Below are 15365 nucleotides of genomic sequence, written 5' to 3'. Positions count from 1 at the left end.
TCTGAGGACCATACCTCTGAGCACCCTAACAAAATACTTACAGATGAAGAGTTACATCTGGAATTTGCTTCAACATATTGCATAAGATAGGACTTACTATGGTTTTGTAGGGTGAGCATGAGGAGGGAATGGATGACTTTGGGTGACTTGTTGATAGAAACGTGGGGTCATTTGTATTCATCTGCCTTTTCATTTCTGTGTTGCCAGTTTTCCACAATGAAAACCCACACAAAGTGAATGGGAAATTGGTGTAATGTGGAGGTGACACTCAGGCCTTGTAGGAGCAGGGCCATCAAGATGAGAGAGAGCTGGGTGGCCCCTTCCCTGGAGGGACCTAAACATGCAGATTCAGGGAAGGGGTCAGACAGATACTATGGGACCCTGGGACGCCCAATCTTCCTTCCACGTTTTCAGGTGTGATTGGGGCAGAGGTGGTTGTGATGAGGCCCCTTCTTCTGCTCTGTTCTGCCTCCAAGGCTCCCTGCCCTTAAGTCCCTGGGTCTGGGCTGCTGTGGACACGCAGCAGCTGCGGTGAGGGCAGCTCCATGTCACTCAAGAGCTGGATGTCCACACAGGGAGGCCTGGGAGTCTGGCAGCTGTGGGCTGGCAGCCTGCTGGGCCCTCACATCTGTGAGCTGAACACATATGCCTCAGGGCCTGGGAGGGAGGGTGTCTCTGACAGCAGGCTGCAGGTGCACCAGGGGCTGAGCACAGTGAGTAACAACTGAGGGGTGTGGACAGGGGGTCTGAAATCACCCAGTCACCATGGAAAGAAGACCTTGCTGTACCCCCCAACCACACTCACTTTGCCCTGAGCCAATCTGCCCCAACCTAACTTCAACCCCTTCTCTGAAAGTGGCCTCTCTCCTGCGGAAATCACTGAGGTCCTTTCTGCACCCAGGACAGTGTCCTTTCTCAGTGACTCTGTGTTTTCGAGCCTCCCACTCATGCAGGCTGAAATCCTTAGCTGTGTCCATCAGCCAACCCCAAATGAGCTTTTTCCCTGACCGACTTCAGATGTCCACACTCTTCATGGTTATGGTCCCTTAGCTCCTGGCTAGGGTAACCTAGATGTTGAACTTGATTCCCAAAACATCTGAACATAAACTCCTCACCTGTGTGTTTCAGGCTTATCTCTCACCCTCCTCATTGCTCCCTGATTCTTCCTCAGGGTCCCTGATCCCTGATACTCAGCCCTTCTCCCTTCCTAGGTGACAAAGCCTGCTGAATCCAGGGGTTCTGTCCGACAACAAGTCCTGCTCAGGGTCAGCTTTCCCATCAGCACACAGAGCTCACCTGCTCCCTGGGGGATAGGGTGGATGGACAAAGGTAAAGAGGAATCTGTGTCATAACTACCCCTCCTTTAATTACTGACCCTTTTACCTAGAGACCCATCCAGACACAGAATGCACATCACCACTTTATGACAGATGATCAGGTGTTTATTAAGGAGAAGTAGGAGAGGTGGGGGTGTGACATTTCCAGTCAGATCTGACTGGGGATGGTCGGAGTCTGTGGATTACAGTGGAGAGGTGGGGATTGGATGATCTGGCTGAGCAGAGTCCCAAAATATGGGGGCTCAGTGTCCTAGGAACACTCCGAGGGGACCACTGTCTTCTCCACAGTGCTGCCTTCGTGGGTCACCTGGCAGCTGTACTGGCTGGCAGATTTCCACTTGCTGGCTGACACGCTCAGGTAGCTGCTGGCCGCATACTTGTTGTTGCTCTGCTTGGAGGGCTTGGTGGTCTCCACGCCCTGGGAGATGGGGCTGCCATTTTCCTTCCAGGCCACTGTCATGGCTCCCGGGTAGAAGTCACTGACCAGACACACCAGTGTGGCCTTGTTGTTGCCGAGCTCGTCAGTGGAGGGCGGGAACAGGGTGACCGAGGGTGCCGACTTGGGTTGACCTGTGGGGTCGGAGTGGGGGAGCAGGAGGTTGGGTGTCCATTTCAGAGGCCAGTTTGCGTCAGAGGGTCCTTGCCACCCAAAACAGTTCTCTGTGCTCTTAATGCAACTCCCACTTTACTGAGAAATCCGAAGCCTGGACACCTGCCTTCACCTCTCCTTTGGTCTCTCTCCTGCCCCAATGACACCTGACTATCACACTCTTGGTTGTTCCTTTTCCTCATAACAGGGAGTGCATTCTGCTTGCTCCCACCAAAGATCATGTGAGCTCTCTGATCTCTTCTTGGGCCCGTCTGTGTACCCTTCTCTGCTTGTCGTTATTGAAAGTGGCCATTTTTCTATGAAATCTCTCTCTCCTGGACTTCTCTGACATAGCAGGTCTTAGGTAGTCAAAGAGAAGCCTTTCTGTCTGTCCTTGTACATTTGTCACAGCCCCTGCACACTCAGCCCACTGGTCATGCAGCTAGAATCTCATGGTATAGAGTCTGCCTTTCTTTATGTCCAGTGTGTCCCAAAGAAGCCAGTGGGTCCACCTTGCCCACATCCTCTTCCCCTGCATGAACCTTGTTCCAGCACCTTCTCCTCCCCACTGTGTCCTCTGTCCTGCAGGGCTCTCCCATCCCAGTCTGGTCCAGGACACTGTCCAGCAGCTTTGTGCAGGCCCCCTCTGCCCCTGCATATTTCCTGGTCCGTGGTTAGATCCCAACATCCCTGAGGTCCTTCCCTTCACTCCACACCTGTGTGTCTCTAGCCATGGCCCTGAGGGTTCTACTTCCTTCCACAGTCTACATATCATCACCCCACCAATACTACTTAGCCACACTCTCCCCAAAGGTGGCACCCCTAGTAAGCCCTAGAAATAAATCTGGAACCCCAGGACTGGAAGGGGAACACAGAATGGAGCCTGTTGTGAATCCAGCCTGACCCAGGCAGACGCACACAAGAGTTTACAAGTCACATTGTCCATTCCTCTGTTTCTGGGGTCAGACCTGAAGGATAGTGCCCCTGGAGGCAAGGAAGACATTAAGAAGAAAGACAGAAGCAGCTCAAGGTGCCCATGGTTGGGATGCTGGGTGAAAGGTGGCTACAGGATGTGACAGGACTGAGAAAAGACTGAAAACAGCAGAAAGTTTCCCAGCTGCTGGGAGAAGCAGGGAAGGAGGGGGAAGGAGAGACTCACCCAGGACGGTCAGATGGGTCCCTCCGCCGAACACATTACACTGTGACACAGGCTCATACAAAAACCTCTGTGGGAGGCCCTGCCCCACCCCTGAGCCCCCCAACCTGCAGCTGTGATGGAGGCAGCCTGGGCCTCTACCCAGGCATGCTGTGTGCTCTGTATTGGACCCAGAAGCCCCCACCCCTACTACAAGCCAAAATATGTAACAGGACCAGTGTCTCTGTGTGCTCATGCGCTGGCTGCCTGGAAAGCCAGGATCCACAATGTCGGTGTCCTCTGGGATCCCTTGTCTCAGTGAACTACAGCAGGACTGGGGGGGCGGATTTTTTGGAGGCATTTGGCTCATAAGGAGTGAAGGTCATGGGAATGAGCAGAAGTTCTCTTCTTTCAGGGGTTTGGAGTGTCCTGCATCCCAGCAGGGACGGGTATGACCCCGGAGAACAGTAATTGTAGGAATGTACCTGTGGACCTCAGCCCCACCATGAGGTCTCAGCCTCATCTTCCCTGGTGACATGCGAGTCTGGGATTGCCCCGAGAGATTCTTCAACTTGTATTGCAAGCAGTGCCAGCCCATCCTCCATGAGGAACTCTGGAGATTCTCCTTTCCTTCCACGTTCGGGGTTTATAGGATGAAGGTCTGGTGGTTCTGAGTCCTACATTCACTTTCAGAGCACTCTGATCAGGGTGGGTTCCAGCCCTGGGTTTGGAAAAGCTCAGGGAGCAACCATCATATTGTTGTGTCTACACAGGAGCTATGCATGTTCCCAGGTCCTGTCAGGGTCTCAAGCTACCCCCTGCAGGGGCTCTAGCAGAGAAGTCCCGTCATTGAGACCACACTGGCATGGACGCTAGAGGAAAACTGTAGTGCACTCGCACAACCGATACACATAGAATGTGTCATTCGTCATTGTTTTATATGTGAATTGTGCCCTTGGTAGGGCTGAAGGGAACCACATTCTCATTTTGTGAAGAGGGAAATAAAAGAAGAATCTTCACTTTGTATTTTTCACGAGAGAACGCACACTCTGTTGTGAAGGGAGAGCAGCTAAAGGGCCCCTGGTGAAGAGACAAAGTGGGTGTGGGGTCCTGAGATCCACAGAAGTGCTGTGTCCCCTGGGCAGCAGTGGGGGTGAGCTAGGTGGGAGGAACAGCTGACCCTGCTGTATCCCAGAGTGCACAGGCCCCCTGCCCTGAGGACCTCTGAACCTCCCTCCCACAACTCTTGACTTTCAGATAACACGCTCTCCCTGGGACAAGACATGGTGCTCCCTCTTTGTTCAGGAAGGTGTCCTTCTTCATCTCATGTGCTGCCCTCTTGATGGCAGAGGCCACCTGCACCCTTGGGAACCAGCTGTGTGTTTGCTGTAAAAATGTCTAGTGTCTTTCTGACCTATGGTCCAGTGAGGAAGTTTGAGACACATCCTTAAGGGACACATTGTTCCAGATTACTGTGGCTGTGTGGTGACATACCAATGACACAACTTTACCTTGTAGTGGTTCAGCCCAGTGGGTTTTTTGTGGAAACAGGGAAGTTAAACAACTGTTCCTGTAGAACAAGGCTTGGGTCAAGGGTCTTCTTCTCCCAAATTCCTACCATTGACCTTCCCCGAGCCTCCTCATTTCTCACTGACCCTAAAAAATGGCCAGAAACTTCTCACTCAGCCCTAGTCTCTTCCCAGGTGGCAAGGACCTGTTCCCTGGGGCCAGGCCTGCAGGACAAGTTCATCTTCTGGGTGAAACTCCCCCAGTACTGAGATCACAGCTGGCTCCTGGGGAATAGGTGGATGGGAGGACAGGGAAAGAAAATTCATGCTGATGAGACCCCTGAGTCTGGATAAGTAACCCTTCATCCCGGAGACATCATCAGATGCAACACACACATAGAGTCACACAATGATCAATGTCCAGGGTTTTATTGAGAAAATGGGAAATGGGGAGGCAGTGAGACCAGCCCAGCCGGAGAGACAGGGACGGGAGTCCCAAGGGTACAGTGGAGAGGTGGGGAATGGGTGACTTAGCTGAACAGCATCCCCGAATATGGGGGCTCAGTGTCCTAGGAACACTCCGAGGGGACCACTGTCTTCTCCACAGTGCTGCCTTCGTGGGTCACCTGGCAGCTGTACTGGCTGGCAGATTTCCACTTGCTGGCTGACACGCTCAGGTAGCTGCTGGCCGCATACTTGTTGTTGCTCTGCTTGGAGGGCTTGGTGGTCTCCACGCCCTGGGAGACGGGGCTGCCATTTTCCTTCCAGGCCACTGTCACGGCTCCCGGGTAGAAGTCACTGACCAGACACACCAGTGTGGCCTTGTTGTTGCCGAGCTCGTCAGTGGAGGGCGGGAACAGAGTGACTGAGGGTGCGGACTTGGGCTGACCTGTGGGGCAGGAGAGGGTCAAGAGGTCAGATGTCTGGAGGCTACTGTGGGTCAGAGGGACCTTGTCAGGAGCAAAAGTTTGCCCTGTTTCTAAAGCAACTCCCTGTGTTCCTGAGAAACCAGGAGCCTGGACAACTGCCATCATCTATCCTTTGGTTCTTCTTCTATACCTGAGACAACTGACAGTCACGTTCTTGGCTGTGTCTTTGCCTGATATTCGGACAGGTCTTGTTCTTCTCTTTGTTCCCAGAGAAGATAATATTCGCTGTCTGAGTCCCTCTGCGGCCAGTCTCTGTACATTTCTGACCTGAACCTTCTGTGTCTGGATCTCAGTGGGTCCAGTTTTTCCTGTGAAATCTCTCTCTCCTGGACCTTCTCTGACATGGCAGATCTTAGGTAGTCAAAGAGAAGTCTTTCTGTCTGTCTTTAGGGCTCTGTCCTTTTACATTTGTCACACACAGTCCCTGCACACTTAGCCCACTGGTCATGGAGCTAGAGTCTCATGGTATAGAGTGTGCCCTTCCTTGGGTGAAGTTTGTCCTGTAGACACTGAGGCCCACCTTGTCCTCATCCCCTGTCATTGCATGACCCTTCCTCCAGCACCTTCCACTCCCCACTGTGTTCTCTCTCCTTCAAGGCTCTCCCATCCCCATCTGCTCAAGGACACTGCATGGCAGCTGTGTGTGGTCCCCCTCTAGTCCTGCACTGTTCCCCGGGCCGTGATCAGACATCTCATCCATGAGGATGCTCCCTTATCCTTTGACCTGTGTCACTCTAGCCTTGGCCTTGAGGGGTGAAGGGTTCTTCTAAGAGTCTATGTGGTCACCCCTCAGGACTGCTTGTCATGTGTTCTCCTAGAGAGAGAAACCATAGAAACCTCTCCAAAAAATCTGGTACACCATGGCCCAAAAGGGAACTCAGAACACAGGCATCAGGAATGCATCCTGACCCTGGCAGCCAGGCAAAGAGTCCAGGAGTCAATGTGTCCATTCCTCTGTCTCTGGGGTCAGAGCACATGGTCTGATAGTGACCATGGAGACAAGCAGGACAGTAAGAAGAGGGAGAGGAGGAGCTCAGGGTCCCAAGGTTTGGGATCCTGGGTGAGAGCTTGGCTACAGGCTGAGACTAAACCCAGGAAAGAAGCAAAAACAGCAGAAAAGTGCACAAAAGTGTGGGAGAGTGGGGAAGGAGGGGGGAAGGAGAGACTCACCTAGGGACGGTCAGATGGGTCCCTCCGCCGAACACCCGACACTGTGACACAGGCTCATACAAAAACCTCTGTGGGAGGCTGTGCCCCACCCCTGAGCCCCCCACCTGCAGCTGTGATGGAGGAAGCCTAAGTCTCTTCCCTGGGCTGCTGTCTGCTCTGCGTGGGGCCCAGAATCCCTCACCCCTAGATCAAGCCACAACATTTAACAGGACATGTGTCTCTGTTGTATGTCTGTGTGGTCCTGAGCTGGCTGCCTGGAAAGCCAGGATCCAGAATGTAGTTGTCCTCTGGGATCCCTTGTCTCCATGACCTTCACCAGGATTGGGGATGGATTTCTTAGGAGGCATTGGTGTCTTAAGGAGTCAAGTTCCATGTGAATGAGCCAAAGGTCTCTTCATTTAAGGGTTTGGAATGTTTTGCACCCCCACTAGGGAGGAGTATGATCCTTAATAGCTGTATCCAGGTGAATGCATGTACAGTTCCCAACCACACCCTGAGGTCAGCCTCATCTTCCCTGTGGACATGCCAGTTTGGGATTGCCCCAAGGGATTCTTCAGCTTGTACTCAAGCAGTGCCAGCCTGTGCTTCATGGGGACCTCTGGAACCTGTCCTTCTTTCTCCACAATGAGGTTTCATTACATGAGGATCTGGTGGTCCTGAACCCTATAGTCATGTTCAAGGCACCCTTTCAGGGTGGGTTCCAGCTCTGGGTTTGGAAAGGCACAGGGAGCAATGATCATGTCATCTGTATGCAGGAGCCATGGATGTTCCCAGGTTGTGGCAGGGTCCCCAGGAGCCACCAGCAGGATCTAACAGAGAAGTTTCATCATTGAGACTGCATTGCCATAGACACTAGAGGAAAAGTGTAGTGTACTCGCACAGCAGGATACAGACACAATCTCTCATTTGTCATTGTTTTTATATGTTAACTGTCCCCTTAGTAGGGCTGAAGGGAATCTTACCCTTATTTTGTGAAATGAGAAATTAAAGAAGAATGTCTATCTACTTTTTACTAGAGAACACACACACTCTGAGGTGAAGGAAGAGCTGTTGAAAGTCCCTGGGGGTTGAGCCAAGTGGGACTCAGTGGGGCCCTGAGCTCAATGGCAGTGCTGGGTCCTGGAGAGGGAGGGGCTGCCCTGGATGTAGCCCACAGGACCCCTGTCCTGAGGACTTCTGACCTGACCTCCCTCTACTGCTGAATTCCAGGGGACACACTATCCCTGGGACAGGATATGGCACTCCTTCTGGGCCCAGGAAGGTGCCTTTTTAATTGCATGCCCCGCCCTGGTGAAGGCAGACACCACCTGCTCCCTCCAGAAACCAAGTCTGTGTTTGCTGCAGGAGCGGTCAGTGTGTTACTGAGCTATGGTCCAGTGAGGGAGTCTGAGACAGGTCCTCAAGGGACACATTGCTCCTGATTTCTGTGGCTCTGTGGTGACACACCAATGACAAAACTTCTTCTTGTAATGGTTCACCCCAGTGAGTTTCTTGAGGAAACAGGGAAGTTATACAGCTATTCCTGTAAGGAAGAGGCGTGACTCAAGGGTCTTCTTCCAAGTTCTTAACTTTAACCCTCCCAGACCCTCTTCATTTCTTCCTGACCCTGAAAAGTGCCCAGAGACCTCTAATTCAGCCCTTCTCCCTTCCCTGGTGACAAGGACCAGTTACCTGGGCCAGACCTGCAGGACAAGTTTATCTTCTGGGTCATGCTCCCCCCAGTACTGAGATCACAGCTGGTTCCTGGGGAATAGGTGGGTGGGAGGCCAGGGAAACAGGATTTTATGCTGGAGCAATCCCTGAGTCTGGGTGAGTAACTCTTCATCTTGGAGACATCATCAGATGCTGAACACACATAGAGTCACACAATGATAAATGACCAGGGCTTTATTGCGAAAATGGAGAAATGGGGAAGCAGTGAGACCAGCCCAGTCTGAGCAGACCTGGGCTAGAGTCCCAGGGGTACAGTGGAGAATGGGGGATGTGGATGAGCAGAGTCCTAGAATGTGGGGGCCCAGTGTCCTAGGAACACTCTGAGGGGACCACTGTCTTCTCCACAGTGCTGCCTTCGTGGGTCACCTGGCAGCTGTACTGGCTGGCAGATTTCCACTTGCTGGCTGACACGCTCAGGTAGCTGCTGGCCGCATACTTGTTGTTGCTCTGCTTGGAGGGCTTGGTGGTCTCCACGCCCTGGGAGACAGGGGCTGCCATTTTCCTTCCAGGCCACTGTCACGGCTCCCGGGTAGAAGTCACTGACCAGACACACCAGTGTGGCCTTGTTGTTGCCGAGCTCGTCAGTGGAGGGCGGGAACAGGGTGACCGAGGGTGCGGACTTGGGCTGACCTGTGGGGTGGTGGAGGGGCAGTAGGTCAGGTCTAGTTCAGAGGCCAGTCTGGGTCTCAAGGTCCTTGTCAGGTGCAGCAGGTTCTGACTTCTTAAAGCAAATCCCCTTTTTTCCTGAGAAACTCTGAGCCTGGACACTTGCCTTCAACTGTCTTTTGGTCCCTCTTGTGCCTTATAGACACCTTAATGTCACCCTCTGGGCTGTGCCTTTTTCTCATAACAGGGTGTGTCATTCTGTTTGTCCCCAGAGAAGATGATATGAGCTTTCTGATCTCTTCTTGGGCCATTCTCTGTACATTTCTGTCCTGGCTCTTCTGTGCTGTACTCTTAAGGTCTTTGTTCAAAGGGTCGGTTTTTCTCTGAAATCTCTCTCTCCTGGACCTTCTCTTACATGGCAGGTCTTAGAGAAGTCAAAGAGAAGCCTTTCTGTCTGTCCTTGATCTCTGTTTTTGTACATGTGTCACACCCTTTGCACTCTCAACCCTCTTGTCATACAGCTAGAGCCTTCCTGTTTAGTCTGCCTTTCTTAGTATGAAGTGTGTCCCACAGAGACTGAGGGGCCCTCCTTGTCCTCATCCTCTGTCATTGCATGACCCTTCCTCTAGCACCTTCTCCTGCCCACTGTGTTCTCTCTCCTCAGGGCTCTCCCACCTCAGTCTGGTCAAGGACACTGCACAGCAGCTGTGTGCTGGCCCTGTCCACGCCCGCATCATTCCCGGCCTGTGATCATAACCCTATATTCCAGAGAAACTTCCATTAATTCTACACCTGGGTGTCTCTAGCCATGACCCTGAGGGTTCTGGATCCTTCTAGGTCTCCCCCTGGTCAGCCCCTCAGGACTACTTATTCTCTCTTCCCCTGGAAATGGGACCCTTGGTAACCCCTAGAAATAAATCTTATATACCAGGGTTTGAAGGCTATCAGTGATGAGACCCTGTCAGGAATTCATCCTGACCCTGGCAGACAGAGAGAAGAAAGTACAAGATATTTGGTCTGCTCCCCTGTCTTGGGTCAGATTTGAAGCTCTGATAGTGACCAGTGGAAGCAAGTAGGACAGTAAGAAGAGGGACAAGAGGAGCACAGGGTCTCAGTAGCTGGGATCTGGGGTAAAGCTTGGCTACAGCCAGGGACAAAACTCAGAAAAAGAGAAGAAAGAGCATAAAAGTTTCCAAGCTGCTGGGAGAGTAGGGAAGGTGGGGCAATGGGAGACTCACCTAGGACGGTCAGATGGGTCCCTCCGCCGAACACAGCACACTGTGACACAGACTCAGACAAAAACCTCTCTGGCAGCCCTGCCCCACCCCTGAGCCCCCCACCTGCAGCTGTGATGGAGGAAGCCTGGGCCTGTGCTCCAGGCTGCTGTCTGCTCTGCATGGGGCACATGTACTCCCTCCCCCCACAAGCAGATGCACGGTGGGTGACATGGGCCATGTGCAGTAACATTGCTGTTGAAAGCAATTCTTCCCATTGATTTTGGTGTCTGCCATAATGTCCCCATTACTGTCTCCTGGGATTTGGCGGGCAATGCTGTCACTAACAGTGAGGTTCCATGGTAATGATGGCACATTGCTCATAAGTTAAATCATCCAAATTTCTTGGTGGCATGAAAGAAGGGTAGAGTACAATCCCTACCTCTGTACCCTCCCCTTCCAGAGACAGGCACTTGGCCTGTGTACAGTGTACTAGCCACTTCCTATGTCCCCAGTCATCAAATCAGGGGCCCAGCCTTATCTTTTCCAGTGACAGCCTAGTGTGGGACTGCACTGTGTGAAGTCAGGGTGGCCTCAAAGGAAACGGTGGCCTTCCTTTAAGGTCACCTTCTGAGTGTTCTCTGCTGTCCCTTAACCTGGTCTCATGTTGAGAAGAGTCTGGGGCTGTCGCTGTTTTCTCCTTCATTCAAAGGGGGACATGAGCACATGAGCAGTAGCTTGACTGTGGCCTTAAATCCCTTTTGCACTGAAGGGGACCTGCACCCATGTTCATTTCAGGCCAAGTGTTGGTCTGCCCAAGATGAGGTAGAATATGCTCACCCAAAAAGGCAATATCATAGAGATCCCTTGGGGTCATGTCAGGGCATCCAGAAGCACTTTCTGAAAGAAGCTCCAGTAGACAAATTTCCACATTTGCAGCCACACTGTGGTCATTACTGGCACCGTGTTCACACAGCAGACACATTCACACTGTGTCCTTTGCCACGTCACTCAGCAGCAATTGCTCACCATGGCAGGAAAGCTGGGACCAAAAGGATGTTCCGTGACCTGGTGGACAACAGAGGACAGTCTCCATTGTTTCCTTCTTCCTGGTGTGAAACTCACTGTGGGGTGAGGAGAGAGCCACTGAAGGCAATGACTGTGGGGCACTCACAGCAGCAGGAGGGCAGAACTGAAAATTCCCATGATGCATTCCTTCCTAACTGGCGGGTGAGTTATTGCACAGAACTGCAGATAAGACCACTCAAAGGGGTCAATGCGACCATGCATCCCTTGGTGCAAAGTAAGCAACCATCTGGAGACCAATTCTTCCCAAGTCCACCCTGAACCTCGTGAAGCCTCTGATGCTAGAACCATTTTGTAAGAATGTGAAGCAGAGAAACCCACCCAGGTACCATGTGGGGAGCCTGGGGTCCCCACCCTGACCCTGGAAGACTCTGCAGTTCCAGCCCTGCAGCCACTTCCTTGCAGGAAAATCTGGAGTGAATTGAGAGATCCTTAGAGAGCCAACATCTGCCAATCACTATGTGAAACTATCCAATCCAGGAAGAGAGAGAAAACAAACAAACAAACAAACAAACAAACAAACATAACCAAACATAACGATACCCAAAATTCAATGAAGGAAATACACTATGAGCCATTAAATGAGAGAGTGTTTTTTAATATTCAAGAATTATTGATAATTTCTGTCAGGTTTGATCATGATAATGTAGGTATCTCTGAGGACCATACCTCTGAGCACCCTAACAAAATACTTACAGATGAAGAGTTACATCTGGAATTTGCTTCAACATATTGCATAAGATAGGACTTACTATGGTTTTGTAGGGTGAGCATGAGGAGGGAATGGATGACTTTGGGGGACTTATTGATAGAAACGTGGGGTCATTTGTATTCATCTGCCTTTTCATTTCTGTGTTGCCAGTTTTCCACAATGAAAACCCACACAAAGTGAATGGGAAATTGGTGTAATGTGGAGGTGACACTCAGGCCTTGTAGGAGAAGGGCCATCAAGATGAGAGAGAGCTGGGTGGCCCCTTCCCTGGAGGGACCTAAACATGCAGATTCAGGGAAGGGGTCAGACAGATGCTATGGGACCCTGGGACGCCCGATCTTCCTTCCACGTTTTCAGGTGTGATTGGGGCAGAGGTGGTTGTGATGAAGCTCCAAGGAGGCCCCTTCTTCTGCTCTGTTCTGCCTCCAAGGCTCCCTGCCCTTAAGTCCCTGGGTCTGGGCTGCTGTGGACACCCAGCAGCTGTGGTGAGGGCAGCTCCATGTCACTCAAGAGCTGGATGTCCACACAGGGAGGCCTGGGAGTCTGGCAGCTGTGGGCTGGCAGCCTGCTGGGCCCTCACATCTGTGAGCTGAACACATATGCCTCAGGGCCTGGGAGGGAGGGTGTCTCTGACAGCAGGCTGCAGGTGCACCAGGGGCTGAGCACAGTGAGCAACAACTGAGGGGTGTGGACAAGGGGTCTGAAATCACCCAGTCACCATGGAAAGAGGACCTTGCTGTACCCCCCGATCACACTCACTTTACCCTGAGCCAATCTGCCCCAACCTAACTTCACCCCCTTCTCTGAAAGTGGCCTCTCTCCTGCGGAAATCACTGAGGTCCTTTCTGCACCCAGGGCAGTGTCCTTTCTCAGTGACTCTGTGTTTTCGAGCCTCCCACTCATGCAGGCTGAAATTGTTAGCTCTGTCCGTCAGCCCACCCCAAATGAGCTCTCTCCTTGACCGACTTCAGATGTCCACACTCTTCATGGTTACCCTGGCTAGGGTAACCTAGATGTTGAACTCGATCCCCAAAACATCTGAACATAAACTCCTCACCTGTGTGTTTCAGGCTCACCTATCACCCTCCTCATTGCTCCCTGATTCTTCCTCAGGGCCCCCAGATCCCTGTCATTCAGCCCTTCTCCCTTCTCAGGTGACAAAGCCTGCATCCAGAGATCCTGCCAGACAACAAGTTCCTGCTCAGAGCCAGGCTTCCCATCAGCATACAGAGCTCACCTGCTCCCTGGGGGATTGTGTGGAGGGACAATGGTCAAGAGGAATCTGTGTCATAACTACCCCCTCCCTTAATTACTGACCCTTTAACCTAGAGACCGATCCAGACACAGAATGCACATCACCACTTTATGACAGATGATCAGGTGTTTATTAAGGAGAAGTAGGAGAGGTGGGGGTGAGACATGTCCAGTCAGATCTGACTGGGGATGGTCGGAGTCCCTGGATTACAGTGGAGAGGTGGGGAATGGGTGACTTAGCTGAACAGCATCCCCGAATATGGGGGCTCAGTGTCCTAGGAACACTCCGAGGGGACCACTGTCTTCTCCACAGTGCTGCCTTCGTGGGTCACCTGGCAGCTGTACTGGCTGGCAGATTTCCACTTGCTGGCTGACACGCTCAGGTAGCTGCTGGCCGCATACTTGTTGTTGCTCTGCTTGGAGGGCTTGGTGGTCTCCACGCCCTGGGAGACGGGGCTGCCATTTTCCTTCCAGGCCACTGTCACGGCTCCCGGGTAGAAGTCACTGACCAGACACACCAGTGTGGCCTTGTTGTTGCCGAGCTCGTCAGTGGAGGGCGGGAACAGAGTGACCGAGGGTGCGGACTTGGGCTGACCTGTAGGGTGGTGTAGGGGCAGTAGGTCAGGTCTAGTTCAGAGGCCAGTCTGGGTCTCAAGGTCCTTGTCATGCACAGCCGTTTCTGTGTTCTTAAAGCAAGTCCCCACTTTCCTGAGTAACCCAGAGCCTGGACACCTGCCTTCCCTTGTCCTTTGGTCCCTCTTCTGCCCCATAGACACCTTAATATCACCCTCTTGGCTTTGCCTTTTTCTCATAATAAGGTCTGTCTGTCTTTCTGTTTGTCCCCAGAGAAGATAATATGAGCTCTCTGAGCTCCTCTGGGGCCAGTTTCTGTACATTTTCGACCTGACCCTTCTGTGTTGGGATCTTAGGGGTTTTGTTCGAAGGGTCCAGTTTTTCTCTGAAATCTCTCTCTCCTGGACCTTCTCTGTTATGGCAGAATCTTGGCTAGTCCAACAGATATCTTTTTGTCTGTCCTTGGTCTCTGTCCTTGTACCTTTGTCACACCTCCTGCACACTCAGCCCACTGATCATACAGCTGTAGCATTCATGCTGTAGAGTGTGACCTTCTTTGTATGAAGTTTGTCCTGCAGAGACAGAAGCTCCCACCTTGTCCTCATCCCCTGTCATTGCATGACCCTTCCTCCAGCATCTTCTCTTCCCCATTATGTCCCCCCTGCTACAGAGGTCTCTGGGACACAGGCCAGTTTGGATACTACAGGGCAACTGTGTGCTGGCCTCTGAGAGGCTTTTCAGACCTGCATCTTTCCTGGTTCTTGATCCCAGCCCCACAACCTAGAGGACCTCCCTGAACTCTACACCCATGTGTCTGAATCCTTTGCCTTGAGGGTTCTGTGTCCTTCTAACATCTCATGTTTCCACCCTTATGATAACTTTTCCTCTTTTCCTCTTGAGATTGGATCCCTAGTGACCCCAGAAATAATTCAGGTCCTACAGAAACTCAGAGGAAGACTGAACAGGTCATCCTATACATTCCTCTGTCTCTGGGGTCAGAGGTGAGTCTCTGATAGTGACCATGGAGACAAGCAGGACAGTAAGAGGGACGGGAGGAGCTCAGGGTCCCAAGGTTTGGGATCCTGGGTGAGAGCTTGGCTACAGGCTGAGACTACACCCAGGAAAGAAGCAAAAACAGCAGAAAAGTACACAAAAGTGTGGGAGAGTGGGGAAGGAGGGGGAAGGAGAGACTCACCCAGGACGGTCAGATGGGTCCCTCTGCCGAACACCCAACACTGTGACACAGGCTCATACAAAAACCTCTGTGGGAGGCCCTGCCCCACCCCTGAGCCCCCCACCTGCAGCTGTGATGGAGGAAGCCTGTGTCTGTGCCCCAGGCTGCTGTCTCCTCTGCATGGTGCACACATACTCCCTTCCCCCAATAAGCAGACACAGGGTAGGTGATATCGGGGCATGTGCAGCAACAGCGTTGTTGGAAGTAATTCTCCCAATTGATTTTGGTGTCCGTCATGCTGTCCCCATTATTGTCTCCTGAGATTTGGGATGAGTTTGGTGGGCATTGCTGTCACTACCAGTGAG

The 15365-nt window shown here is 52.2% G+C and overlaps 1 protein-coding gene, 1 long non-coding RNA gene and 1 gene segment (V, D, J or C); 1 reads left to right on the top strand and 2 right to left on the bottom strand.

Moving 5' to 3' along the window:
- The window catches only part of LOC123806648, a 125591-nt gene that overhangs the window by 22915 nt on the left and 87311 nt on the right, over positions 1-15365 (bottom strand).
- Positions 4983-15365, bottom strand: part of LOC123806650 (immunoglobulin lambda-1 light chain-like) — a 141518-nt gene continuing 131135 nt past the window's right edge. For 8 of the 10 annotated variants that reach the window (XM_045819903.1, XM_045819905.1, XM_045819908.1 and 5 more), the window contains exons 3-4: positions 10226-10263; positions 4983-5458 (exon numbers count right to left, since the gene is read on the bottom strand). In XM_045819903.1, the coding sequence (XP_045675859.1) occupies positions 5139-5458; positions 10226-10263 (358 nt within the window). In that variant the 3' untranslated portion in view covers positions 4983-5138. Of the gene's footprint in view, positions 5459-10225; positions 10265-15365 lie in introns of all 10 variants that reach the window. The other 2 variants (XM_045819904.1, XM_045819912.1) reach the window with 1 other exon arrangement.
- LOC123806653 lies at positions 5011-13690 on the top strand. The gene is made up of 2 exons (XR_006783518.1): positions 5011-5083; positions 13474-13690. It is a non-coding gene; the product is annotated as an uncharacterized LOC123806653 (long non-coding RNA).

Source organism: Phyllostomus hastatus, unplaced genomic scaffold (genome assembly GCF_019186645.2).
Source record: "Phyllostomus hastatus isolate PE091 unplaced genomic scaffold, TTU_PhHast_1.1 phas_scaffold_387, whole genome shotgun sequence".
Classification (NCBI taxonomy): Eukaryota; Metazoa; Chordata; class Mammalia; order Chiroptera; family Phyllostomidae; genus Phyllostomus; species Phyllostomus hastatus.
This window is presented reverse-complemented; position numbering and strand designations above follow the sequence as displayed.